This window comes from Phyllobates terribilis, unplaced genomic scaffold (assembly GCF_046119375.1).
Source record: "Phyllobates terribilis strain yellow unplaced genomic scaffold, ASM4611937v1 Scaffold_10__3_contigs__length_209671492, whole genome shotgun sequence".
Lineage (NCBI taxonomy): Eukaryota > Metazoa > Chordata > Amphibia > Anura > Dendrobatidae > Phyllobates > Phyllobates terribilis.
Window position 1 is genome coordinate 184936369 of NW_027362770.1, and position 15829 is coordinate 184952197.

Sequence of the window (15829 nt, forward strand, 5' to 3'; positions counted from 1 at the left end):
CCTGCATTATACCACAGAAGCCCCCCCATCACGTGCACTATACCACAGAAGCCCCCCCCATCACCTGCATTATACCAGAGAAGCCCCCCATCACCTGCATTATACCAGAGAAGCCCCCCCCCCATCACCTGCATTATACCAGAGAAGCCCCCCCCCCATCACCTGCATTATACCAGAGAAGCCCCCCCCATCACCTGCACTATACCACAGAAGCCCCCCCATCACCTGCATTATACCACAGAAGCCCCCCCATCACCTGCATTATACCACAGAAGCCCCCCATCACCTGCATTATACCACAGAAGCCGCCCCATCACCTGCATTATACCACAGAAGCCCCCCCATCACCTGCATTATACCACAGAAGCCCCCCCATCACCTGCATTATACCACAGAAGCCCCCCCCATCACCTGCATTATACCACAGAAGCCCCCCCCATCACCTGCATTATACCACAGAAGCCCCCCCCATCACCTGCATTATACCACAGAAGCCCCCCCATCACCTGCATTATACCACAGAAGCCCCCCCATCACGTGCACTATACCACAGAAGCCCCCCCCCCATCACCTGCATTATACCACAGAAGCCCCCCCCATCACCTGCACTATACCACAGAAGCCCCCATCACCTGCATTATACCACAGAAGCCGCCCCCCATCACCTGCATTATACCACAGAAGCCGCTCCCCATCACCTGCATTATACCACAGAAGCCCCCCCCATCACCTGCATTATACCACAGAAGCCCCCCCCCATCACCTGTATTATACCACAGAAGCCCCCCCATCACCTGCATTATACCACAGAAGCCCCCCCATCACCTGCATTATACCACAGAAGCCCCCCCCATCACCTGCATTATACCACAGAACCCCCCCCATCACCTGCATTATACCAGAGAAGCCCCCCCATCACCTGCATTATACCACAGAAGCCCCCCCATCACCTGCATTATACCACAGAAGCCCCCCCCCATCGCCTGCATTATACCACAGAAGCCCCCCCCCATCGCCTGCATTATACCACAGAAGCCCCCCCATCACCTGCATTATACCACAGAAGCCCCCCCATCACCTGCATTATACCACAGAAGCCCCCCCATCACCTGCATTATACCACAGAAGCCCCCCCATCACCTGCATTATACCACAGAAGCCCCCATCACCTGCACTATACCACAGAAGCCCCCCCCATCACCTGCATTATACCACAGAAGCCCCCCCACCACCTGCACTATACCACAGAAGCCCCCCCCATCACCTGCACTATACCACAGAAGCCCCCCCATCACCTGCATTATACCACAGAAGCCCCCCCATCACCTGCATTATACCACAGTAGCCCCCCATCACCTGCACTATACCACAGAAGCCCCCCCATCGCCACCACAGAAGCCCCCCCATCGCCTGCATTATACCACAGAAGCCCCCCCATCGCCTGCATTATACCACAGAAGCCCCCCCCCCATCGCCTGCATTATACCAGAGAAGCCCCCCCCATCACCTGCATTATACCACAGTAGCCCCCCCATCACCTGCATTATACCACAGTAGCCCCATCACCTGCATTATACCACAGAAGCCCCCCCATCACCTGCATTATACCACAGAAGCCCCCCCCATCACCTGCATTATACCACAGAAGCCCCCCAGCACCTGCATTATACCACAGAAGCCCCCCATCACCTGCATTATACCACAGAAGCCCCCCAGCACCTGCATTATACCACAGAAGCCCCCCCATCACCTGCATTATACCACAGAAGCCCCCCATCACCTGCATTATACCACAGTAGCCCCCCGATCACCTGCATTATACCACAGAAGCCCCCCCCCATCACCTGCATTATACCACAGAAGCCCCCCCCATCACCTGCATTATACCACAGAAGCCCCCCCATCACCTGCATTATACCACAGAAGCCCCCCAGCAACTGCATTATACCACAGAAGCCCCCCCATCACCTGCATTATACCACAGAAGCCCCCCCATCACCTGCATTATACCACAGAAGCCCCCCCATCACCTGCATTATACCACAGAAGCCCCCCCATCACCTGCATTATACCACAGAAGCCCCCATCACCTGCATTATACCACAGAAGCCCCCCCATTAACTGCATTATACCACAGAAGCCCCCCCATCACCTGCATTATACCACAGAAGCCCCCCCATCACCTGCATTATACCACAGAAGCCCCCCCACCACCTGCATTATACCACAGAAGCCCCCCCATCACCTGCATTATACCACAGAAGCCCCCCAGCACCTGCACAGAAGCCCCCCCATCACCTGCATTATACCACAGTAGCCCCCCCATCACCTGCATTATACCACAGAAGCCCCCCAGCACCTGCACAGAAGCCCCCCCATCACCTGCATTATACCACAGAAGCCCCCCAGCACCTGCACAGAAGCCCCCATCACCTGCATTATACCACAGAAGCCCCCCCATCACCTGCATTATACCACAGAAGCCCCCCCATCACCTGCATTATACCACAGAAGCCCCCCCATCACCTGCATTATAGCACAGAACCCCCCCCCCCCATCACCTGCATTATAGCACAGAACCCCCCCATCACCAGCATTATACCACAGAAGCCCCCCCATCACCAGCATTATACCACAGAAGCCCCCCAGCACCTGCATTATACCACAGAAGCCCCCCAGCACCTGCATTATACCACAGAAGCCCCCCAACACCTGCACTATACCACAGAAGCCCCCCCATCACCTGCATTATACCAGAGAAGCCCCCCATCACCTGCATTATACCACAGTAGCCCCCCGATCACCTGCATTATACCACAGAAGCCCCCCCCATCACCTGCATTATACCACAGAAGCCCCCCCCATCACCTGCATTATACCACAGAAGCCCCCCCATCACCTGCATTATACCACAGAAGCCCCCCCCATCACCTGCATTATACCAGAGAAGCCCCCCATCACCTGCATTATACCAGAGAAGCCCCCCCATCACCTGCATTATACCACAGAAGCCCCCCCCCCCATCACCTGCATTATAGCACAGAACACCCCTATCACCAGCATTATACCACAGAAGCCCCCCAGCACCTGCACAGAAGCCCCCCCATCACCTGCATTATACCACAGAAGCCCCCCACCACCTGCACTATACCACAGAAGCCCCCCCCATCACCTGCACTATACCACAGAAGCCCCCCCCATCACCTGCATTATACCAGAGAAGCCCCCCCATCACCTGCATTATACCACAGAAGCCCCCCCCCCCATCACCTGCATTATAGCACAGAACACCCCTATCACCAGCATTATACCACAGAAGCCCCCCAGCACCTGCACAGAAGCCCCCCCATCACCTGCATTATACCACAGAAGCCCCCCACCACCTGCACTATACCACAGAAGCCCCCCCCATCACCTGCATTATACCACAGAAGCCCCCCCCATCACCTGCATTATACCACAGAAGCCCCCCCCCATCACCTGCATTATACCACAGAAGCCCCCCCCATCACCTGCATTATACCAGAGAAGCCCCCCATCACCTGCATTATACCAGAGAAGCCCCCCCATCACCTGCATTATACCACAGAAGCCCCCCCCCATCACCTGCATTATAGCACAGAACACCCCTATCACCAGCATTATACCACAGAAGCCCCCCAGCACCTGCACAGAAGCCCCCCCATCACCTGCATTATACCACAGAAGCCCCCCACCACCTGCACTATACCACAGAAGCCCCCCCATCACCTGCATTATAGCACAGAAGCCCCCCCCATCACGTGCATTATACCACAGAAGCCCCCCACCACCTGCACTATACCACAGAAGCCCCCCCATCACCTGCACTATACCACAGAAGCCCCCCCATCACCTGCATTATACCACAGAAGCCCCCCCCATCACCTGCATTATACCACAGAAGCCCCCCCATCACGTGCACTATACCACAGAAGCCCCCCCCATCACCTGCATTATACCAGAGAAGCCCCCCATCACCTGCATTATACCAGAGAAGCCCCCCCCCCATCACCTGCATTATACCAGAGAAGCCCCCCCCCATCACCTGCATTATACCAGAGAAGCCCCCCCCATCACCTGCACTATACCACAGAAGCCCCCCCATCACCTGCATTATACCACAGAAGCCCCCCCATCACCTGCATTATACCACAGAAGCCCCCCATCACCTGCATTATACCACAGAAGCCGCCCCATCACCTGCATTATACCACAGAAGCCCCCCCATCACCTGCATTATACCACAGAAGCCCCCCCATCACCTGCATTATACCACAGAAGCCCCCCCCATCACCTGCATTATACCACAGAAGCCCCCCCCATCACCTGCATTATACCACAGAAGCCCCCCCCATCACCTGCATTATACCACAGAAGCCCCCCCATCACCTGCATTATACCACAGAAGCCCCCCCATCACGTGCACTATACCACAGAAGCCCCCCCCCCATCACCTGCATTATACCACAGAAGCCCCCCCCATCACCTGCACTATACCACAGAAGCCCCCCCCATCACCTGCATTATACCACAGAAGCCCCCCCATCACCTGCATTATACCACAGAAGCCCCCCCATCACCTGCATTATACCACAGAAGCCCCCCATCACCTGCATTATACCACAGAAGCCCCCCAGCACCTGCATTATACCACAGAAGCCCCCCCATCACCTGCATTATACCACAGAAGCCCCCATCACCTGCATTATACCACAGAAGCCGCCCCCCATCACCTGCATTATACCACAGAAGCCGCCCCCCATCACCTGCATTATACCACAGAAGCCGCCCCCCATCACCTGCATTATACCACAGAAGCCCCCCCCATCACCTGCATTATACCACAGAAGCCCCCCCATCACCTGCATTATACCACAGAAGCCCCCCCCCATCGCCTGCATTATACCACAGAAGCCCCCCCCCATCGCCTGCATTATACCACAGAAGCCCCCCCATCACCTGCATTATACCACAGAAGCCCCCCCATCACCTGCATTATACCACAGAAGCCCCCCCATCACCTGCATTATACCACAGAAGCCCCCCCATCACCTGCATTATACCACAGAAGCCCCCATCACCTGCACTATACCACAGAAGCCCCCCCCATCACCTGCATTATACCACAGAAGCCCCCCCACCACCTGCACTATACCACAGAAGCCCCCCCCATCACCTGCACTATACCACAGAAGCCCCCCCATCACCTGCATTATACCACAGAAGCCCCCCCATCACCTGCATTATACCACAGTAGCCCCCCATCACCTGCACTATACCACAGAAGCCCCCCCATCGCCACCACAGAAGCCCCCCCATCGCCTGCATTATACCACAGAAGCCCCCCCATCGCCTGCATTATACCACAGAAGCCCCCCCCCCATCGCCTGCATTATACCAGAGAAGCCCCCCCCATCACCTGCATTATACCACAGTAGCCCCCCCATCACCTGCATTATACCACAGAAGCCCCCCCCATCACCTGCATTATACCACAGAAGCCCCCCCATCACCTGCATTATACCACAGAAGCCCCCCCCATCACCTGCATTATACCACAGAAGCCGCCCCCCATCACCTGCATTATACCACAGAAGCCCCCCCCATCACCTGCATTATACCACAGAAGCCCCCCCCCATCACCTGCATTATACCACAGAAGCCCCCCCATCACCTGCATTATACCACAGAAGCCCCCCCATCACCTGCATTATACCACAGAAGCCCCCCCCATCACCTGCATTATACCACAGAACCCCCCCCCATCACCTGCATTATACCAGAGAAGCCCCCCCATCACCTGCATTATACCACAGAAGCCCCCCCATCACCTGCATTATACCACAGAAGCCCCCCCCCATCGCCTGCATTATACCACAGAAGCCCCCCCCCATCGCCTGCATTATACCACAGAAGCCCCCCCATCACCTGCATTATACCACAGAAGCCCCCCCATCACCTGCATTATACCACAGAAGCCCCCCCATCACCTGCATTATACCACAGAAGCCCCCCCATCACCTGCATTATACCACAGAAGCCCCCATCACCTGCACTATACCACAGAAGCCCCCCCCATCACCTGCATTATACCACAGAAGCCCCCCCACCACCTGCACTATACCACAGAAGCCCCCCCCATCACCTGCACTATACCACAGAAGCCCCCCCATCACCTGCATTATACCACAGAAGCCCCCCCATCACCTGCATTATACCACAGTAGCCCCCCATCACCTGCACTATACCACAGAAGCCCCCCCATCGCCACCACAGAAGCCCCCCCATCGCCTGCATTATACCACAGAAGCCCCCCCATCGCCTGCATTATACCACAGAAGCCCCCCCCCCCCATCGCCTGCATTATACCAGAGAAGCCCCCCCCATCACCTGCATTATACCACAGTAGCCCCCCCATCACCTGCATTATACCACAGAAGCCCCCCCCATCACCTGCATTATACCACAGAAGCCCCCCCATCACCTGCATTATACCACAGAAGCCCCCCCCATCACCTGCATTATACCACAGAAGCCCCCCAGCACCTGCATTATACCACAGAAGCCCCCCATCACCTGCATTATACCACAGAAGCCCCCCAGCACCTGCATTATACCACAGAAGCCCCCCCATCACCTGCATTATACCACAGAAGCCCCCCCATCACCTGCATTATACCACAGAAGCCCCCCCATCACCTGCATTATACCACAGAAGCCCCCCCATCACCTGCATTATACCACAGAAGCCCCCCCCATCACCTGCATTATACCACAGAAGCCCCCCCCATCACCTGCATTATACCACAGAAGCCCCCCAGCACCTGCACAGAAGCCCCCCCATCACCTGCATTATACCACAGAAGCCCCCCATCACCTGCATTATACCACAGAAGCCCCCCCATCACCTGCATTATACCACAGAAGCCCCCCAGCACCTGCACAGAAGCCCCCCATCACCTGCATTATACCACAGAAGCCCCCCCCCCCAATTACCTGCATTATACCAGAGAAGCCCCCTGCTCGGGCAATGGCCGGGGGACCTGAAATCCAAGGGTCTCGCTGATAGAAAGGGGTCCTGATCTCCCCCCCCCCCCCCCCCATTCCCTTTATATTCCCAATATGGCAGTAATATGGACAATCCCTTTAAATTCGTTGATGTTCCAGATGTTGTTGAAGTCCCTGAATAAGTCACAGAACTGACACCTAAGTGTGAGGTACTAAGGGGGCTTCACTACAGGCAGCTCTGGTGCAGGGGGGACCTTCTCAGCCTCACAGATGGGATGTGGGGGTCTTCTCTGCATATAATGGGGCACAAACAGTAACTGAATGTAGAGGTGACAGACAAGAGTTCACACTTCACAACTGCTCCATCTCTCCTACTTTTAGATACAGTGCCCCCCATATATCCCCCAGCCAGCAACAATGTATCAAACAAGACACAACAATGTCCCACATGATGCCACCCCATCTGCCACCTCTGGCCCCCCGGTACTCACCACCAGGAGTTGGCCCCCACCAGGGGCAGGAGGGCAGTGACCAGCAGCAGCACCAGCGGTGATCGCCCCCTCATGCTGCCCCCAGGACAGCGCCGCTCCGAGGATCTCCAGCAGCAGCTCGGGGGTCCCTGGTGAGAAGGAGACTGATGAGACCGTGAGCAGCGTCCTGCCAGAGCCGGGCCGCGCTCTGCCGGCCGCACCCCGCACTGCAGCCCCGGCTCCGGACTCATTAACATTTTATTACCTGGGAAGTGAGAGACACTAGAAAGAGACAGCTAGAGACTGCCAGAGAGACAACAGAACTGTCACCTGGGAGAGACAGCTAGAGACTGCCAGAGAGCAGAACTGTCACCTGGGAGAGACAGCTAGAGACTGCCAGAGAGCAGAACTGTCACCTGGGAGAGACAGCTAGAGACTGCCAGAGAGCAGAACTGTCACCTGGGAGAGACAGCTAGAGACTGCCAGAGAGCAGAACTGTCACCTGGGAGAGACAGCCAAAGAGACAGCTAGAGACTGCCAGAGGGCAGAACTGTGACCTGGGAGAGACAGCCAGAGACTGCTGGAGAGACAGCCAGAGAGCAGAACTGTGACCTGGGAGAGACAGCTAGAGACAGCAGAACTGTGACCTGGGAGAGACAGCCAGAGACAGCAGAACTGTGACCTGGGAGAGACAGCCAGAGACAGCAGAACTGTGACCTGGGAGAGACAGCCAGAGACAGCAGAACTGTGACCTGGGAGAGACAGCCAGAGACAGCAGAACTGTGACCTGGGAGAGACAGCCAGAGACAGCAGAACTGTGACCTGGGAGAGACAGCCAGAGACAGCAGAACTGTGACCTGGGAGAGACAGCAGAACTGTGACCTGGGAGAGACAGCCAGAGACAGCAGAACTGTGACCTGGGAGAGACAGCCAGAGACAGCAGAACTGTGACCTGGGAGAGACAGCCAGAGACAGCAAAACTGTGACCTGGGAGAGACAGCCAGAGACAGCAAAACTGTGACCTGGGAGAGACAGCCAGAGAGCAGAACTGTGACCTGGGAGAGACAGCCAGAGACAGCAGAACTGTGACCTGGGAGAGACAGCCAGAGACAGCAGAACTGTGACCTGGGATAGACAGCCAGAGACAGCAGAACTGTGACCTGGGAGAGACAGCCAGAGACAGCAGAACTGTGACCTGGGAGAGACAGCCAGAGACAGCAGAACTGTGACCTGGGAGAGACAGCCAGAGACAGCAGAACTGTGACCACAAACACGGGAGAGATTGCTAGAGAGCTCAGAGACTGGAAGAGAGACAACCAGAGAGCAGAACTGTGACCTGGGAGAGATGGCCAAAGAGACTGCCGTTCAGCAAAATTGTGACCGGGAAAGACAGATAGAGACAGTCAGAGACTGCCAGAGAGCTGAGAGACTGCCACATACAGGGTGAGACAGCCAGAGACAGAGACTGTCAGTGAGAAGTACTGTGATCTGTGGGGGGGTAAACACAAGAGAGACTGCCAGAGACAGCTAGAGAGCTCAGAGACTGCCAGAGAGACAGCTAGAGAGCTCAGAGACTCCCAGAGAGACTGCCAGAGAGCGCAGAGACTCAGCCAGAGAGCTCAGAGACTGCCAGAGAGCAGAACTGAGAGCGGAGAGCAAACACAGGAGAGAATGCTAGAGACCTCAGAGACTGCCAGAGAGCAAACACAGGAGAGACAGCCAGATACAGGTGGAAGACTGCAGAGAGCTCAACTGTGATTGAGGCCCCCCCCCCCCCCCCCCCAAACATGAGAGAGAGGGCCAGGGACCTTAGAGACTGCCACATACAGGGAGAGACAGCCAGAGAGCTGAGACACTACCACATGTGTCAGTCTCTCTGACTGTCTCCTCCTGTATGTGGCAGTCTCTCAGCTCTCTGGCTGAGACTACCACCCACAGGGGAAGAAAGCCAGAGAGACAGCCACATACAGGAGGAGACAGCCAGAGAGCTGAGAGACTGCCACATATAGGAGGAGACAGCCAGAGAGCTGAGAGACTGCCACATACAGGGGGAAATTGCCACAGAGCTGAGTGACTGCCACATACAGGGAGGGAGACAGCCAGAGACCTGACAGACAGCCACATAAAGGTGTGAGAAAGTCAGAGACCTGAGAGACTGCCATATAAGGGGAAGACAGCTAGAGAGCTGAGAGACTGCCACATACAGGGGAGACAGCCAGAGAGCAGGGAGACTGCAGATACTGGAGTGACTGCCACATACAGAGGGAAAGACAGGCAGAGATCAGAGAGACAGTCATATATCAGGGAGAGACAAGCCAGACATCTCAAAAACTGCCACATACCTGGCAGGGAGGAGGAGGGGGGGTGAGAGACTGCCACAGAGCCGAGAGACTACCAAGAAAGCTGAGAGACTGCCACATATAGGAAGGGAGACAGCCAGAGAGCTCTGAGACTTCAACATATAGGGGGAGACAACCAGAGAGCTGAGAGACATCCAGAGGAATGAGAGACTGTGACATACAGGGGGAGACAGCAAGAGGAATGAGAGACTGCGACATACAGGGGGAGACAGCCAGAGGAATGAGAGACTGCCACATACAGGGGGAGACAGTCAGAGACCTGAGAGACTGCGACATACAGGGGGAGACAGTCAGAGACCTGAGAGACTGCGACATACAGGGGGAGACAGCCAGAGGAATGGGAGACTGCCACATACAGGGGGAGACAGCCAGAGGAATGAGAGACTGCGACATACAGGGGGAGACAGTCAGAGGAATGGGACACTGCGACATACAGGGGGAGACAGTCAGAGACCTGAGAGACTACCACATACAGGGGGGAAGGCCAGGGAGCTGAGTGACTGCCAGAGACAGAAGAAAGCCAGAAACTAGATAGACTGCAAGAGACAGTGGAAGACACAGCCATATACCGGAGGAAACAAGCTCGAGACCTGAGAAACTGCCAGAGACAGCAGAATAGACTGCCACATCCAAAAGGAGAGAGTCAGAAAGACTGTTAAACGGGGAGACAGACAGAGACTGCCACATATGGTGGACAATAGCCAGAGACCAGAGACTGACACATAAAGGAAACAACCAAATAACAGAGACAGGAGACTGGCACATACTGGAGACATGACCAATGATACTACCACATATGGGGAGAAAGACAAAAGTAGAGACACATACAAGGTGAGACAGCCAGACTGCCACATACATTGAGAGACAGCAAGAGACTGCCACCTACTTAGGAAAAGGAGCAGCCAAAGACCAGAGACACAGATCAGAAAACCTGCCATATATAGGGGAAGACAGCCAAAGACAGACTGACACACAAAACATGAGACAGCCTAGAGAGAGACTGCAAACAGCAGGAGGGAAACTGTCACCTACAGGGAAAAGGCTAGGAGAGAAAAAAATAGACTAACAATCTGAGTGGAGAATGGCACAGAGAGAGACTGTCAGGCATGCTGGGAATTGTAGTTTTGCAACAACTGGAAAGCCACAGGTTGGACACCACTATTGGACCATATGACCGGCCACGATGCTTGCAGACCAATACACTTAACTAGAAATCAATACAAAATGCGGCACCGTAATGGGCACCCCGGTGACGCTGCACATGTATGGAAGCCTAAGGGTGACATATCAATGATGCACTGCAGCTGCTCATTGCTCTGGGTCCTGTCCTTATCCAACACAAGGACTGTTGCCCACAGATGATGTCATATGATTAAATGGCATCCAGACACAGAGATAAGGACTCATGCCTGCACCCCTCGCGGTACCTAGTTTATTTAACCAGCACCTCAAAATATATAAATACAGTCACAGTGAAGTCCTGGACTCATTAAAAAAAAAAAGTCACACTTGGCATGTGTCAAACTTCCCTGGCTGACAAATCCAAAGACAAGACCCTTAAAGGGGTTGTCCCATCTGAGATATTTGTAACATATTGGTAGAGGTATGCCATAAATGCACAAGGGTGGATGGCACGCTGGAAAGCAGGTGGCACATACTCGGCTCTCGGAATTCATTTCTGTGGGTACTGTAATGGCCATGGTGGTCACCCGGCTTTCCCAGACTTTTTTGGAGTTGGGGTATTTGGGCTTCTGCTCCTGACTCTGTGCCAGCCTGTCATGGTGATTTGTGTCTGTTTGCCTACAGCTGCCCCCTGTACCTGCGCTGCTGCTCTCACCTGGTGGGCAGATGTTGTGTGCCGTCTTGTGTTGTCTGACAGGGGCAGGTGGGATGTAAACGTTCTGCCTCATTTTTGGATGACATCACTGGTGCCGCCACGCTGCCATTTCTCATACAATGTTAGATTCTTATTTTTGGGGTCTGTTTTGGAAACTCGTCCAATGGAGCATGCAGGATGATGGGGGGGGGGGGGGGGACAAGAGCCGGGGTGGTGTGAGGAAAACGGTAAAATCACTGCACAGCGCCCTCCGGTGGATGCCCGCTGGCACTATCTGCTTTCTGATGGTTTTATTTTCTTCTCTCTTTGCTATTTTACCTGCTTTTGTTGCGTTTCTCCTCTATGGGATGATTTTGGGTAGAGCTCGGTTGGATTCCTCTCTTGGTGTCAGGGATCGTGCCCCCAGGGCGGCGGACCCCCACCGTGTCTCACTTTTCACTCTTCTCACACTATTAGTCCAGAGCCAGCGTCCTGCCCCCACAGCAGTGCCCATCACAACTGGGCATGCTGTGTCTTGTAGTCTCACCCCGTCCCAGTATTTGAGCAATGCTCTTGCTGCATGGAGGAGATGACGTGTGGAATAACACCAGTGGACACAGCCCATGCCCTCTGCTATCAGGATTAATCGCCTTCGCTGGCGCAGCAGCCGCCACTTGCAGATTCTGATGCTCTTTGGTAATGGGTAAAGTGACTTTCCTTCCGAAAACGCGATTAATGGCATCTGTTCACATTTCCAGCTCTGACTGATGGTCTTTGGCCGGGTCACAGCGCTGTGGATCATAGTGATCAGCAGGTATAGAGGGCCCCCTACTGGCGGATGGCAGGAACTGCACCCCGGCAGGTAAAAGCTCCTGTATACAGGAGATTGGATCGGAGAGATCAGCATGTGTGACGGCAGAGGGGCCGGGATCCATTAGCTGTTTTTTGCTGCTTCTCCTGCAGTTTTTTTATATAGCAGAACAGCGAAATGCAGCGATACGATTGTAGTGAGTGAATGGAAGCAGCCGAGCTAATATCCAGAGGCCGACCCCCCCAATAAGATTTCTGTTATCCCAGTGCTGTGACATCACTGTGTGCATGATCTCTGTGCTGTGACATCACTGTGTGCGTGATCCCAGTGCTGTGACATCACTGTGTGCATGATCTCTGTGCTGTGACATCACTGTGTGCGTGATCCCTGTACTGTGACATCACTGTGCATTATCCCTGTACTGTGACATCACTGTGCATTATCCCTGTACTGTGACATCACTGTGTGCATTATCCCTGTGCTGTGACATCACTGTGTGTATTATCCCTGTACTGTGACATCACTGTGTGCATTATCCCTGTACTGTGACATCACTGTGTGCATTATCCCTGTACTGTGACATCACTGTGTGCATTATCCCTGTACTGTGACATCACTGTGTGCATTATCCCTGTGCTGTGACATCACTGTGTGCATGATCTCTGTGCTGTGACATCACTGTGTATTATCCCTGTACTGTGACATCGCTGTATTATCCCTGTACTCTGACATCACTGTGTATTATCCCTGTACTGTGACATCACTGTGTATTATCCCTGTACTGTGACATCACTGTGTATTATCCCTGTACTGTGACATCACTGTGCGGATTATCCCTGTACTGTGACATCACTGTGTATTATCCCTGTACTGTGACATCACTGTGCGGATTATCCCTGTACTGTGACATCACTGTGCGGATTATCCCTGTACTGTGACATCACTGTGCGGATTATCCCTGTACTGTGACATCACTGTGCGGATTATCCCTGTACTGTGACATCACTGTGCGGATTATCCCTGTACTGTGACATCACTGTGCGGATTATCCCTGTACTGTGACATCACTGTGCATTATCCCTGTACTGTGACATCGCTGTGCATTATCCCTGTACTGTGATATCGCTGTGTATTATCCCTGCACTGTGACATCACTATGTATATTATCCCTGCACTGTGACATCACTGTGTGTATTACCCCTGTACTGTGACATCACTGTGTATTATCCCTGTACTGTGACATCAGTGTGTATTATCCCTGTACTGTGACATCACTGTGGATTATCCCTGTACTGTGACATCACTGTGCGGATTATCCCTGTACTGTGACATCACTGTGCGGATTATCCCTGTACTGTGACATCACTGTGCGGATTATCCCTGTACTGTGACATCACTGTGCGGATTATCCCTGTACTGTGACATCGCTGTGCATTATCCCTGTACTGTGACATCAGTGTGTATTATCCCTGTACTGTGACATCACTGTGGATTATCCCTGTACTGTGACATCACTGTGCGGATTATCCCTGTACTGTGACATCACTGTGCGGATTATCCCTGTACTGTGACATCACTGTGCGGATTATCCCTGTACTGTGACATCACTGTGCGGATTATCCCTGTACTGTGACATCACTGTGCGGATTATCCCTGTACTGTGACATCACTGTGCGGATTATCCCTGTACTGTGACATCACTGTGCGGATTATCCCTGTACTGTGACATCACTGTGCGGATTATCCCTGTACTGTGACATCACTGTGCGGATTATCCCTGTACTGTGACATCACTGTGTGCATTATCCCTGTACTGTGACATCGCTGTGTGTATTATCCCTGTACTGTGACATCACTGTGTATTATCCCTGTACTGTGACATCACTGTGTGCATTATCCCTGTACTGTGACATCACTGTGTATTATCCCTGTACTGTGACATCACTGTGTTCATTGTACTGTGACATCACTGTGTATTATCCCTGTACTGTGACATCACTGTGCGGATTATCCCTGTACTGTGACATCACTGTGCGGATTATCCCTGTACTGTGACATCACTGTGCGGATTATCCCTGTACTGTGACATCACTGTGCGGATTATCCCTGTACTGTGACATCACTGTGCGGATTATCCCTGTACTGTGACATCACTGTGTGCATTATCCCTGTACTGTGACATCACTGTGTATTATCCCTGTACTGTGACATCACTGTGTGCATTATCCCTGTACTGTGACATTACTGTGTGCATTATCCCTGTACTATGACATTACTGTGTGCATTATCCCTGTACTGTGACATCACTGTGTATTATCCCTGTACTGTGACATCACTGTGTGCATTATCCCTGTACTGTGACATTACTGTGTGCATTATCCCTGTACTGTGACATTACTGTGTGCATTATCCCTGCACTGTGACATCACTGTGTATTATCCCTGTACTCTGACATCGCTGTGTGCATTATCCCTGTACTCTGACATCGCTGTGTGTATTATCCCTGTACTGTGACATCGCTGTGTGTATTATCCCTGTACTGTGACATCACTGTGCATTATCCCTGTACTGTGACATCACTGTGTGTATTATCCCTGTACTGTGACATCACTGTGCGGATTATCCCTGTACTGTGACATCACTGTGCGGATTATCCCTGTACTGTGACATCACTGTGTGCATTATCCCTGTACTGTGACATCACTGTGTATTATCCCTGTACTGTGACATCACTGTGTGCATTATCCCTGTACTGTGACATCACTGTGCATTATCCCTGTACTGTGACATCACTGTGTATTATCCCTGTACTGTGACATCACTGTGTGCATTATCCCTGTACTGTGACATTATTGTGTGCATTATCCCTGTACTGTGACATTACTGTGTGCATTATCCCTGCACTGTGACATCACTGTGTATTATCCCTGTACTCTGACATCGCTGTGTGCATTATCCCTGTACTGTGACATCGCTGTGTGTATTATCCCTGTACTGTGACATCACTGTGCATTATCCCTGTACTGTGACATCACTGTGTGTATTATCCCTGTACTGTGACATCACTGTGTGTATTATCCCTGTACTGTGACATCGCTGTGTATTATCCCTGTACTGTGACATCACTGTGTGCATTATCCCTGTACTGTGACAACACTGTGTGTATTATCCCTGTACTGTGACATCACTGTGCATTATCCCTGCACTGTGACATCACTGTGTGCATTATCCCTGCGCTGTGACATCACTGTGTGCATTATCCCTGCGCTGTGACATCACTGTGTATTATCCCTGCGCTGTGACATCACTGTGTGCATTATCCCTGCGCTGTGACATCACTGTG

The 15829-nt window shown here is 53.1% G+C and overlaps 1 protein-coding gene across 1 annotated transcript in view; it reads right to left on the bottom strand.

The window, feature by feature from the left end:
- Positions 1-7771, bottom strand: part of WNT5B (Wnt family member 5B) — a 35766-nt gene extending 27995 nt beyond the window's left edge. Inside the window, exon 1 of the mRNA XM_073650332.1 lies at positions 7521-7771. Within this exon, the coding sequence (XP_073506433.1) occupies positions 7521-7756 (236 nt within the window). The 5' untranslated portion in view covers positions 7757-7771. The remainder of the gene's footprint in view (positions 1-7520) is intronic.
- Between the last annotated feature and the right edge of the window lie 8058 nt (positions 7772-15829).